At 36.8% G+C, this 14,726-nt stretch overlaps 1 protein-coding gene across 9 annotated transcripts in view; it reads right to left on the reverse strand.

Annotated features, from left to right (window-relative positions):
* Positions 1-14,726, reverse strand: part of scaf6 (SR-related CTD associated factor 6) — a 112,743-nt gene that overhangs the window by 28,425 nt on the left and 69,592 nt on the right. For 7 of the 9 annotated variants that reach the window (XM_083112776.1, XM_083112769.1, XM_083112774.1 and 4 more), the window contains 2 exons: positions 13,633-13,752; positions 5,428-5,588 (listed from right to left, as the gene is read on the reverse strand). In XM_083112776.1, the coding sequence (XP_082968902.1) occupies positions 5,428-5,588; positions 13,633-13,752 (281 nt within the window). The remainder of the gene's footprint in view (positions 1-5,427; positions 5,589-13,632; positions 13,753-14,726) is intronic. The other 2 variants (XM_083112775.1, XM_083112772.1) reach the window with 1 other exon arrangement.

Below are 14,726 nucleotides of genomic sequence, written 5' to 3' on the forward strand. Positions count from 1 at the left end.
TCTTTTTCACTGTGTGCCTTCCACACTGCCCTGTCCCTCATGAAATTCTTGTGCCACTCAACAACTCACGTATGCAATAGAACATCGTCCCTAAACTTCCTGGCTGTCTTCTTGAGTTTGATGCAAAACCTGCTGCCCTTATGTTTCAAATCCTTGTTGGGTACAACCTACATGCATTTAGGTGATGACTTGTAATGGGAAACTGAATTAGTACTTTAACATGTCACAACATGCTGTTCTATAATTAACACACAACAACACATATTGGGCTATCTCCGTTGTTCTCTTTCTCTAGGATCAGTCCTGTTATTTTTTGATTTATTTATTTTACTTTGATTTCTGTCATTTTTTGGCTAATGAATGACGAAGGACAAATGGTTGTTGTTCTTGATTTATTGTTTAAAGTCCACTTTATGCACAGTAAGGCTAATCGGGACTGGACCTACAGTTTAAAGTGGGATCCGAACCACTATGTGCCTCCACCAGGAATCGAACCCGGGACTCCTTGATTACAAGGCAACGACGCTACCACTGCACCATCGGGGAGGCTGAAGGACGAATGGTAATAGGATGAGATGGATAAAGGGACAATAACAAACATATAGGGATGATACAACAGGAGTACCACAGAGGATTACACTGAGTACGAGTCCAAAAGCCAGAGTTTCCCTAGTCTCACAAACGCGGTCCAGGGGATACACATGGAAATGAGGTTGACATTTGGGTGTCTTACAGCCATTATTATTATTATTTTTTGAATGTCCCTCGTATATGTGTGTAGCCACTTTACATTGGAATGTACCGACAGGAGGAAAAAAAAACAACAAAGTAAAATTACATAAGTTAAAAGTGACTTAAAATGGTTCAGATAGATACTGGCTACACTAAAATTTCAACAGAGGTCAGTCATCATGAGTCAAAATCGACCAGAGATTTGTCAAACACCCTGTATATTACATTCTTTGTCCATCATTACAACGATCACCTTATAACTAAGGCTGGGTCAATATCTCTTTGAACCAATGCCAATACTCCTAATGATTCTCATCAATACTGTTGCTTGAAAATGGTAATAATTAAAATTGTTCAAAATATTGATTAACATGAGTGTGTAAAAAATATAAATACGAGAAACTAGTACTCACTTTTATCCGCGAAGCTGTTTTTTCTTTTTCAATTAATTTCAGTGGGCACTGCCACCACCCTTGTTGGAACTTGCTGTACTGCAGTGGCGTATGCTGGTTCTAACGAGTGGGTAATCTCCGACCCTTGATCCTCAAACTCCAAAAGTTTCAATGCAATTTATGTCAGGATCCATATTGGATTTAGGAATGTTGTGTCGGAATGTTTGTCTTATTGCTACGACCACAATCAATCAATTCTCGTTATTGCAGTTTAATATACGTGTAGAATTTCAAATAATAAAACAAGACAGTATGATAAAGCTATAAATAAACAACCTGTGAAATATAAAATGAAAGACGTGCACTAGTGAAATAAAAACCCGCAATATTAATTTAAGGGCAAAATTCAACTTACTCCAGGATCCGATTACTTGTGCTGTACCACATCCAAAGCACAATGTTTGTCCACTTGCACGTCAATACGTGTCTGTGCGAAAGATTGCAGCTTAACAAAGGAAGTTATGTGACTTTTGGATTTTTCATGTTTGGCACAAGCGTTTCAAAGATTACAGTATCCGCCACGCGTCCATACATTCTTTTCAGCCCCGAAAAGTAAGCACGGCCAACAAAAAAGAGCTTATTAACACTTGTACTTCCTGTCAACCATGGTGTTTTGTCATAATTTGCTTGCGAAAATGCCTCACATATTCCCGATTTTTGTATTTGTGTGTAGAAATAAGTTCAAGCGATGACACTGGCCTACCTGTATTAACAATATGCAACTTCTCCTGAAAAGATCTTGTTCCAAAAAGTTTCACCAGCAAATCTTGTATCACATCCATTACCATTTAACACAGCACTATCACGACAAACACTAACACCTAAATAAATAATAAACACGAAGCACAGCACGAAGCCAACGACTACACGCATTCAGTTTCACGCACCAAACTTCTGTTGTTGGGTTCCTGGCTCAGAATGAAATTCCCTATGAATGATGATAAAAAAAAAAAAAAAAAAAAAAATCCCTTTCCGAACTCGAAATGACAGGTTTTAAAAGTTCGAATCATTGCAGGCCTAAGCCAGAATTTTATTTCGGGATGGGGATCATCCCTTATTAGCAGCCGCCACATAAAGTTGAAACAGTGGGGTTAGAAGTCCTGAACATGAATCTCAGATTATTACAACGTATTATGCAAGGTGTATAATCCTGCTAATGAAGTAAAATTAATTACCACTATACACTTTTTAAATTAGATATTTGTAGGATTTCGGGGAGGGGGGTTTCAGCCCCCCCGAGTCCTCCACCTGGCTACGTGCCTGATGTGTTTTTTCGTTTTATGTTTAATTCGTTCATCTTCATCACTATTAATGTAAAGAGGCCGAATACAGCAACTTAAATTAACTAATATATATATATGTATATATATATATATATATATATATAATTTATTTTTGATATCTTTCCCTCTAAAAAATATTCAGTTCCGTGAAAGAAAAATTCTCGCTGCTTTTGAAGATTAGAGAGGAGAAACAATCACTATTTTTGTAAATACAAGGATGGGGGGGGAGTCAGCATATAGGCATGGACGTCCGCAGGATTTTTTCCAGGGAGGGGCAAGGAAGGCATTTTTTTCCAGGGGGCAAGCAAGGTACATTTTCCCCAATAATAGTGTTGTTCCCTCAAAAATCATTGCTTAAATTTGAATTTATCATATTCATGCAATAATTAACACATATTATTGTGGCTGAAATGAAATTATATGTGACAAATATATAATTTTTGGTTGACTTTAATTTTCCAGGGGGCGGCCACGGCCCCCCTTGCTCCCCCTTCCGGACGCCCATGCATATAGGTGCTTTAATTGCTTAAGCTTTGAATTTAGTTTGCTTCATCTTCAATATTTAAGCTTTTTCCTTTTGATCAATTTATGTTCAAGTAACAGAAATCAGCAAGACAGAAGCAAATGTAAAGTGAAAATTAGCGTAGAATTGGTTTGCCCATGTTATTCAATTTTCCTGTTCTTCGCATTCTACCAGGTATGTTTTCCCTAGTTCAGCGGAGGGAACGGGAAAGGTTCTGAAGGTTGAGAGTGCGACCGGTGGACTCTCACAAGAAGGAGCTTACCCTGGGCACGGAATCACCGTGCCTGAGAAGCAGTGTTTCCTCCCCCTCTTTCCTGTCTCCTCCCTCCTCGCCAAGGGTTGTAAGGGAAGTGGGAAGAATGACATCAGGGTGAGATTCCCTGAAGTCATTCCACCGGCTAGAGAAAGGTTCGCGGACATTCAGCGGCAAACGGTTGGAAGCATTCGCGCGCTGGAAGCAAAGAAATGTATGCATCGAAATTGGTTTGGAAGAATATTGCGAAGAAATGTATATTTATATATATATATATTTTTAAAAAAAGAAGAGAAATACAGCCGGGTCATCTGCGATTACCTAGATGACCCAGAGTATACGCCGCTGCTGTACTGTTGGTTGGTGTGCGTCTTTTGTTTGTAGTTAACAACAGCGCACCTAGTGGCAGCCAGAGAACTACAAACAAAAGACGCACGCCAAGCAACAGTACAGCAAGTTCCAACGAGGATGGTGGCAGTGGCCACTGAAATTACTCGATAAAGAAAAAACAGCTTCGCAGATAAAAGTGAGTACTAGTTTCTCATATTTATATACTACCGCGTCTCTCTTTTCCCAATTATGAAAAAATAGTGTGTAAGTATTGCATTAAAATTATACGCATTAATATATCACAGTTTTGCTTCCTAATAAACAAGAAATACAGCAGAATATTAAAATACCTCTTTGGCAATCACAAAATAGTTTTTCCATGCAATATTGGAGCAAAATAAATGAACCCTTAGAATTTTGCATAATTTCTATGAAAATTAGAATCCTTGAAAGTGTCTCATGGCATTTGTGGACCCCACAAAAGACCAAAATTGCCAGAAAAATATTGCCTGTTATCAGTAAATAAAATCTTGCCGATATTTTCTGATACTAGTACCACAGGTATCAGCCCAACTTATAACTAGGAACGTGAAGTTTTTTCTTTTAATAATAACACTGAAAAGTTGTTTAAACCCAATCAAGTGCTTAAAATGTCTTTGGGTAATTTAAGGAGGCAAAATTTCATTGTTTCCGAATTGTGAAATAATGCGAATAATGCAGTTTTTCAGAATAACACCGAATTTTGCACTTTAACATGAAAAACACTGTGAAATATGCAATATAAACTTGGGATAACACTTCTGTTCAAAGAGACACCTGAAGTGCTATGAGTTATGTTATTTCTAGATTAGATGGTGAAAGTTTGATTCAAGAGAGATTGTCATACTTCATTTATTGCAGTTTGGCAGTTTAGAGTTTCTTGTATATTTAGTGGCTGATGAGATGGCCGTAGGCCGGGAATGCCTAACAAAAGGCTGCATGCGCTTGTGGTTAAAAATGTATACCACGAGTGCACAAAATACATGGTGATGTTGCCATGTTGTGCCAACTGTTATTGCCTTTCAAGGCTGGGTCTTTATAAGTTGACATATTATGTATCATATATTATGTGAATGGCTAAATTCATAATAAGATGGGCAATACATCGCTGCAGGAGGGAGACACCAGCAGACCCCAGAAACATAGTCGAAGCTAACCTAACCTCACAGTTGATCACTAAAGAGGAAGATGTAATTGGTACTATAGTAATACTTCTTGATATTTGACTTTTACGCAATTAAATGATCCTCTACACAGGCCAGCCATTACACAATCATAGATGTGGCAATGCAGCATTGGATGTTGTGCGCTCATTCCACCATTCATATACCACAAGCGCACACTTTTACATTTCTTTGCGCTAGTGGACTGCACCCGATGAAATGAAATATGGAGAAACTAGTACTTACTTTATCCGCGAAATTTTTTTTTTCTTCTTTCTTCTATTAATTTCAGTGACCACTATTTATATACTACCAAGTCTCTTTTTTTACCAACTATAAATGAAGAAATGAAATAGTTTTCCAGTGCAACAAATTTGGTAATTTCTTACAAAGGTAAGCATTATTTTTTTTGTTATTAAAACTAAACTTTGTCTCAATTTTCCAGAACTAAAGCAATGCAAAAATCTAAAGCATAGCAGAACCTTTAAAAACGCATGTAAAAATAACACTGATTTTGAATTAATAATACTGAATTTTGCCCTAAAATGCAAAAAATAACACCAAATTGAAAAAAAAGGGAAAAATAAAACAAAAACTTCACTTCCTTACTTATAACCAATCAACATATGTGGAATCCATTGCTATACCCTACCTTAATTAGGGGCACCATGAGCCCTGCTGGCAACTCGAAGTATGGCACGGTTGGCAGCAGCTCGTCAGGACAAACTTCAGGAATCACACTTGGCACAACTGCTGGGGCTGGCGTAGGAGGAAAGCCTGGTGGTGGTTTGCTAAGATCGGGGAGCTCCAGTCCTGGGAAATGGCAAATTGACAGTTAATTTAAGTTGAAGAAAATATATATATTAATAAACACACAATGCTGGTGCAAATACAGACGTGAACAAAATTGGATCGGCCAGACAAATCAATGTAAAAAAAAAATGCGTTGTGAATCTGACTCCTCAGTGTCAGGCAACCTGAAATAGACACCAACTTAGCACATTGCAAAAGGTGTTGGTTTACATCAAAAAGATTGCTTTAATTGCAGAAAATATCAGCAGGGAAAGGATTGGAATTTTTATTGTGCAGCTTTTGGGAGCCTGGTCTTGTAGATCAGGACGAATGATGGAACAACTATTCCCAGACCAGGATTCTAATTCAAACCTTCCATGGTAAGTGGAACCAAAAGGTTGCAATCAACAACTTTAAGTCATATGTCAGTGCTCCACCTTATGCTCATTAATCCCTCGGTTCATTATCCTTGCAGTGTTGTCATTTTCATAACAACATTTTCCACCATATTTCGACCATTTGTATTAATACAGGGTTCCAAGTTGTTCTGCCACAATATAAGTTTATCAATGTATTCTTACACAAATTTCCACAACACACTAAAATGTCACATTTTTATTCAGTTTGAAGTTATTTAGAGCAGATATGTAAAATCATTCTTACAACTGTTGCTAAACAATTTCATGTCCCTACAGTGTTATTTGTTTTAGTACTTTGGCTACTGTTGTCCCTTTTTCAACTTGGCACATCTGTTGCAGGTCTCACCACTAGTTCCAGCCCTTCATAGTAACGTTACAGACTAAATACTTACGTATAAAGACTAAATGTGACTTCTGCAGAATGTCCACTCTCAATGTTGGACACAATAGAATAAAACTATACAATACCAAAGACTAGATCAAGGAGTGTTCCCTGTGTTCGGCGTAATATTACGTCCTTGGTCACTATAGCTTATTCTGTGTTGGGCGTAATATTACGATCGCGAACATCTCTGACTGAAGTAACCTGTGTTGAATGGAATAATACGTTTTTTGTTGGTGAAACGTATGTCTTGCTATTCAAGAAACAACGACCTTTTATTTAGTCACGATTTTCAGTGCCAACAAAGAAGAAGTTCAGAGGAAGTAAACTGTTTTTGTGTTATGCTGACAAAGTGCAAACATGAGTGTGTTTGCATGTTGCGTTTAGTCATTTGCTTTATATACATTTTTTTTTGTGTTGCGTTATTTGAATTGTTGGCGATTTATTTTTGGTTTTCGAGTTTGTGAGTTTCTAATAGTAGCTAACAGTATTGCGAAATATGTTTTCCCTGATACCTATTGAAGATATTGCAATGAAACTTGGCGGATGCATTACGTATAGACAATAGTATTTTTCAAGGTAGATTATAATCAGATACCTATATCCAGGGCCCCAAAGTTACCAAAAGGGATTTTTCAGAGGGAAATTTCTTGAATTATCCTCGATTTCCTTTTCCTCATACTTGATGTACACATGTGCGTGGTACCATTTGAAAGCCTGTTCTATTCTGAAGAGAAAGACGTATGCACCATGATACTCGGATGAATTGTGCTGAAGCAGTAGCTACTTAAAAATATTACTACGCAAACTCAGAAAATTTCACAGGGAAGGGGTTAATAGAAGTTCAATCTGTGAATATATTTTCCTGAAATTACAAGACAAACAATTTGCAAAGTCTGTTTTAAGATCGGCTAATTGGGGTTGGACATAGAGTTTAAAGTGAGATCCGAACCACTATGTCTCCACCAGGGATCAAACCTGGGAGCCCTTGATTAGAAATCACACCCTTATAAATATTCAGAGAATGCTAACATTCCTGCCAAAAGACTATTCTGTTACACAAAAAGTATTATCAGATAATTTGCGTGAAAAAAATCAGACTGGCAACACTGAGAAGAGATGAATGGATAATGAGGTCTAGAAATTGACACTATGAGTGGGGAGCTCAAAAGCATTACCTTCACTGATGCAATCAAAAAGTAACAAGTAATAGGAAAATGAAATTAAAAGCATGTGCTCAGAGAACTTTGTCTATACTCTTGTCTCAGGTATCAGAACTTTGTCTACACTCTTGGCTCAGGTATCAGAACTTTGTCTACACTCTTCTCAGGTATCAGAACTTTGTCTATACTCTTGTCTCAGGTATCAGAACTTTGTCTACTCTTGTCTCAGGTATCAGAACTTTGTCTATACTCGTCTCAGGTATCAGAACTTTGTCTATACTCTAGTCTCAGGTATCAGAACTTTGTCTACACTCTTGGCTCAGGTATCAGAACTTTGTCTACACTCTTGGCTCAGGTATCAGAACTTTGTCTAGACTCTTCTCAGGTATCAGAACTTTGTCTATACTCTTGGCTCAGGTATCAGAACTTTGTCTATACTCTTGGCTCAGGTATCAGAACTTTGTCTACACTCTTGGCTCAGGTATCAGAACTTTGTCTACACTCTTGTCTCAGGTATCAGAACTTTGTCTACACTCTTGTCTCAGGTATCAGAACTTTGTCTACACTCTTGGCTCAGGTATCAGAACTTTGTCTATACTCTTGTCTCAGGTATCAGAACTTTGTCTACCCTCTTGGCTCAGGTATCAGAACTTTGTCTAATATCTCTGGAGCTAGCAAATGTAAACACGTCTCTGCACAAGTAGTGACTAGAGATGGCTCCACCAATGAACACATGAGAGGGAACAGGATTATGTGGAGGGGCAGAAAGTGACTGCAGTTACCAGCCTTCGCAGCAGCGTATACTTCTTCGCTCTGCCCACTCAACCCCCTGCCCCCCTGCTATGCATGGCCATTCAGGGGATAGAGTATACATCCTTATCCACTGACATGGGGGTCCGTGAATGGTATGCAATGTGCCAAGTTGTTGTGTGGAGCAGGCTGCCTATGTACAGGGTGATTCTCTTGTGCTAAAAAATCCAAAGGTTCCTCAATAACATTTTTGTATAGTTCCCTTGAAAATTTACATGGACAAAGACTGGGTGTATCAAAGCAGAAGCATTAGAAAATGGACTGTACATGTGACCTTGGGATGTGATATCCAGGCAGGCATTTGACTCAGTGTAGAGTGTCCCCGTGAGTCACAAACATGTAGTCAGTTGACACTAGATCTGGTGTCGCCTGATTTCTTGCAGGGTTTCCTAAGGGACAAGTATACAGGAAAAAGATGTAAACAATTGACACCCTAAAAGATATGATACGAGAAGTAGTTGCTGCTATTACAGACGTCACATTACCACATGTTGAACAATTATATTATGGGCATTTTAGCACACAGGCTATTTTGTCCATCACACAATACGGAGATTAGCAAATTAAATAAAACAAAATTGAAAACATGGCCCTAACAAGAAAAGAAAATATGTCTGCAAAAACTACCAAATGAATGGTAGTTTCAAGTCCACTTTGTGCACAGAAAGGCTAATCAGGACTGGACCTACAGTTTAAAGTGGGATCCGAACCTCTATGTGCCTCCACCAGGTATCAAACACAGGACCCCTTCATTATAAGGTGATGATGCTACCACTGCACCATCGGGAAGGTCTAAAACTACCTAACGATTAAAACTTATACATTACTTAACAATAACTAAACTATACTGTTCTCGAGGACCAAAATCTCCTTACCTAGATAAAAGCTGAGGTTACAAAGGGACACTCAGCACACAGAAGAACAAACACAGGGCAACACAACCCCATAAAGAATTATTCTGGCTGTGGGTGCAGACGTCAAAGCTTTGTTCACTTGCAGTTACCGGTGTGTACAATGGGAAAGTAAAGTTGACTTTTGGGTGCCTTACCAGAAGGTCACCTTGTACACTCAAGGACACTTGTGGGTTGTAACAACTCTATTGACTTTCAATGAGATCATTACAACCCAGAACTGTGAGTGACTGTACACCCCACAATAGCACAGGTCTTTGTCAATTTGTAGACTAGCATACAAAAGTGCCTGGCATATTCTCCACACACACACACAGACATTGTTTCATACCATATACAGGGTGTCTACCAAAATAACAAATCCAAAATTCTTGACCTTTCCTTTCTTTTTCTTAACATTTATTTACACCCTACTTAGGTATAGTTGGAAATTAAGAAAATATATTTTTCATTCAATGAAAAACCCCTACCACAAGGCCGGTTAAGATGAAAACTGAAGCTGCACTGTGACAAGAGTTTAATTATTTTATTATTTATTTTCATTATTATTAATGCATGTAAAAATTAATGTTTCAGACTTCATCCTGGATGGGGAATGGCCACATTGCTTTGTTAATATTTTTACAAAGCTCCAAGCATACAAGAATGTAATTCTTAAGAAGCAAAATGGACAAATTTTAACCACAACTCAATACAATTTTACATTTCCAAATATTCAATTTTATCAAATCCCAGTGCAGGTATGTAGACTAACAATATAAATTCACTATACTGCAAAAAAAAAATCAAAAAACATTTCAAAAATTCTTGACCAAAAGCATAATTTCTTGACTTTTTCTTAACTTACCCGTTGATTTCTTGACAGGTAGACACCCTGATATAGAACATGTCAATATTCATAGGAAACCATACAAAAATTAAAAACTTATTGAGGAATGTTTGTGGTTCCTAGGAAGATAATCAGCCTGTATAATGATAGGTTTAGACCTTACACCCAATTCCGGTCATCCCTGTACAAAGAATTAGAAAGTAAACAACACAACATTAAAACAATGATTCATAATTTCACACACAATTTCCAATATGGATAGTGGTAAAAAGAAACAATGTGCGCAGTGAAAATGCAATTAGTACACACGTTGCCAAACTATATCCACGTGCTCAAACATACATAAACATAAACGCTAAACGCATGAATGGGAAAAAAAGTTGTCTGGCAGATGGAATTATTGTTGCTTATATGTACAGGTCAAGGAATTTAGTAATGCACTTTTATACATGTATTTTACATGCTTTGTAATACAGGATGTTCGTAAGAGAATATCTAACTTTCATTTAGAAGAATGAAATTTGTACTGAACGAAGCAGAAAATATGACAGAGAAAATCCAATATCCACATAAACTGTATTACACAGGGTTTCCACTCTTTTTGAGTATAAGTCAATTTTATACACAGAAAGACTAATCGAAACTGGACTTAGAATTTAAAGCAGGATCCAAACTACCGAGCAGTGTACCTCCATCGGGTATCAAATTCCAAACTTTCTGCCAAAACAAATTCTCAAACTTTTTAAGTATGACCAGACCAATTTGTAAATATTTTAACCCTGTTTACAGTTTATTTACTCAGTGGAAATATGAATCTCTGTGCCAGGGACAAATAAATGCTTGCATTAGAAACATAAAGATAGAAGATAGTTTACAGATATCACCTTCAAGTTTGCACCAAATCTCTTTGCCAATATTTGATGTGCAAATCATAATCATATAGGTGTATTTATCGGAGATTGCTTGCCAAACATGGTCGTCAGATATGATTTGATTTATTTTACGTTGCTTTTCTGCCACCTTTGGTTAATCAAGATGATGAGGATGAATGGTGATATGATGAAAATGATGAAAACACAAATTAACAGGACAATACAAGCCCCACAGGGGAATACAGATGCCAGAGCCTAAATAGCCTGCAAAATGCAGTTCAGGGTGTACTATATGGAAGAGTGGTTGGCATTGGGGTGTCTACAAAAAGGGGTTATCCCTTGCACCTCAGTCCAGATGTTTCCAAATATATGCACTTAGTACAAACAAATCAACACACAATATGAACAAAGTTTTTGTCATGATGGCTGCATGTGAAAAAGATAGCACATAATATTAACCAAGAAACTAGGATGGGCCGATATGAAATTTTGGCCGATACCGATAAAGTACCAATATAAAATTTACGGATACCGATAACCGATATTCTACCGATCCGATATAAAATTAGAAATGGTCCTTGAAGAACCTGAAATGTTCATTGCCCTCCTTAATAAATGTGTGTTTCAAGGCAACTGCAGTGCGAAAGAAGTTGCATATTTAGACATTAACTTTTTTAGAAAGTAGGGCATGGCGATTATCCATAAAAATTACAACAAAATGGCGGAATTTTGCACTAAATTATCAGATATTTATCAATATATTGGATCGGTAATTTTACCGAAAAACCGATATGCCTATATCAGCCGATACCGATAAGAGTACCGATTAATCGGTCCCATCCCTACAAGAAACATTGGTTATGAAGCAGAAAAACAATGGAATGCAAGCTGATGCAAGCAATCAGATGAATAAATTTAAACACACATTTATACCATCTTCTTAAAAATGGTTCAATGACAACTAAGTTATATGAAGTTAGGCGAAACATTATCAGCAGTGTGAATCGAAGTGAAACATAATACCTCCAGGTAATTGAGCAGTGAGCCATTCAAAAATGGGTAAATTTTATCTAGATGGCTATAAATATTGCATGGAAGCTCTTTTGGTAACATGAAGATTATAGATACCTCAAAAATATACTGACATGTTTCCCCATGCATAAGATAAAAGCTGAGGTGGAGGAGGAAGAAAAATATTAGAAATAATCAAATGTTATAGATGACTAGTGCCATAGCCTTGTTAGCCTGGAAAAAACTTCATGGAAATTCAGTTGCGAGGTTGCAACCTTAACCATTCAGTAGTAAAAAATAATAATAAAAAAAAAAATCAGAAAAATATGTGAGAGGCCCAACCAGACCTTGCAACTTAGGACAGACCCCTATTGAGTCGCGAACTAATTTCTAACTGCTTAATGCTATCAAATATTTATAGCATGTCCAAGGGTTTTCGAATATTTGTCTGGAATTCATGCAAAGGCCTAGCACAAAGAATCTTTGAACACAACATAGCCACAATGAACTGCATAATACTTTTTGCAGGAAACAAACAATTCTATGAGACAATGGTTCCCAAATTTGCTCAGATCATCCCACTGTTGTTCCTGTACACTACACCCTTCCAACCCCCTTTGCTTCCATGTAATAATCTAATCTCCCTTGCTTCTATACAGGGTGAGGATGTACAAAACTGACAGACTTTCACAACTCTTATGAGAACATCAAGAAGAAGTGGGAATTGTGAATGTGTGGCATATGGTTGAGTACTTATGGAAATAATAATTTTTGACGACTTTTATGGTCAAAATGAAAAAGCATTGCCGCAAAAATTTATGTCAACACTCTGTGAAAGTTTATCATGTTGTATGGTAACACCCTGTATAATACTTCCCACGTCCTGTTCTGGAAATACACTTATTTGGAATGTGATATATTATTTGGGGCTCAATTCATAAAATTACCGAGCTTAAACACCAAAAGTAATGTGTATTTTGGTGCAAAATTATGTCATTTTGTTATTTTTAGGAATATGTGAAAATGTAACATTTTTACACATTCATAATAATCCTATGCTACATGCTATCAATTCACAAGTGCAATTTGTTCCTCTTATTTTGGCATAACATCTATAAAGATTCTACAGGCATCTCATCCTCCCCCTTATTGCCTTATAATACACCCCTTCGTAATATCACAGCTCTCAAGGATGTAACCATAGTGTAACTTTTGAATGTTCCACTTATGGTCTCCACACCAAAGGTTCCAGGTTTAAGTCCTGTCCTTGGCTTCGGTGTTCGTTCATCAATTTCTTCCGATCAAGAGTCACCCTCATCTTTGTAATTATTAGTTAAAAAGCAACGTAAAATAAGAAAAATGCAAGGGGGTGGGGGTTATCATCCACTTTCCGGATAAACATCCTACCATCAAAGTTAAAAAAAAAGTATCTACGAAATTAGAAAAGCATACAATCATTTTAGTTGACAGTTACTAAAAAAAGAAGAAAAAAATGCACAATCGTGACAAATTCAAAGTGTTACACACGTGTTCTGCTTATTCATACATATGTTTCCGTATCACTAATCAAGTCCGAGGACTTTATAAGTTGATTCAAAAATAAATTTCCACGGTCTTTTACAATTCTAAACAGCTGACTTATAAGTAACGAGCATTACTAATAGTCACCTGTTTCTGAAATCGTTTGATCGGAAGGAAACTTTCCTACATAATAAGTCCCTGCAAGCATGCAAGCATGCTGAATAGATTCTTGGACATCTCCGTCCCTCTTTGCAATTGTCCACTCATCTAAATCGTCACAGAAAAAAAACAGATATCTATCAACATATGTTACATGACTAATTACAATAAAACAAAGCTGGTATATTAACTACTTTTAAATGTGTTACCATTTTAAATGCAAATCAACAGTCCTTGATATTTAAAAGCAAAGGTGGAAACTGGAAGTCTATCTTTGGTAGAAACTAAAAAGTTATTTTTCTCATCACATTTAACATACAATCAAGGTTAGCGATTACTTATCAAAACAATACCCAAGAATAAATAAATAAAAATATTATCTAAACACAATCGCCATAGAAAATAATGTTTCATGGACACATTTCATTTGTGTCATCAGAGTTCATTATCGTTTTTGAAGTTGTTGTTTGTGCTATAATAATAAATATGTTTTTACAGGATGAGAATGATTTTATATTATTTTATTACAACATATTTTTTTCCTATTATACTTTGTAATGTAGATCTACTGGCGGTTACACTTCCCCATGTATATAATAATTGAATGGATAGCGGAACAAGTGAACCGATTATTAACGTAGGAACAAAAATTATGTATTTTCTGTTCTTATATTCATGTGCATGACAACGAGAAACTTAATTTCATATAATTGGGATGAAGGTTTGAAAGATACAAGGCTTTGCATTAAAAAGCTACTAACCTTGAAAAGTTAATACATATATAAACAAAGAAAATATTACAGATGTACCAAAATAATAACAAAAAGAAAAAAACACAAGGCAGCTATACAGCATGAATCTCCACAATACAACTAGCGAGAGCGATGGATCATATCCAGTTATTCCCAGACCACCTTTGGGTGTCTTAACGGGGTTTCTTAGGGAATAGTCATACTCAAGTGTTTGCATGACTGTGAGTCAAGTGAAAGTGAGCCAGCCTAGTTTTGCTCACTGACTTTCAAATCTGTAGGATGCTGTAAGGGTTGGTCAAGTCTGTAGCTGGCACATAATTGCTAGGTGAG

This window comes from Lepisma saccharinum, chromosome 26 (genome assembly GCF_977018435.1).
Source record: "Lepisma saccharinum chromosome 26, izLepSacc3.1, whole genome shotgun sequence".
Taxonomy (NCBI): Eukaryota; Metazoa; Arthropoda; class Insecta; order Zygentoma; family Lepismatidae; genus Lepisma; species Lepisma saccharinum.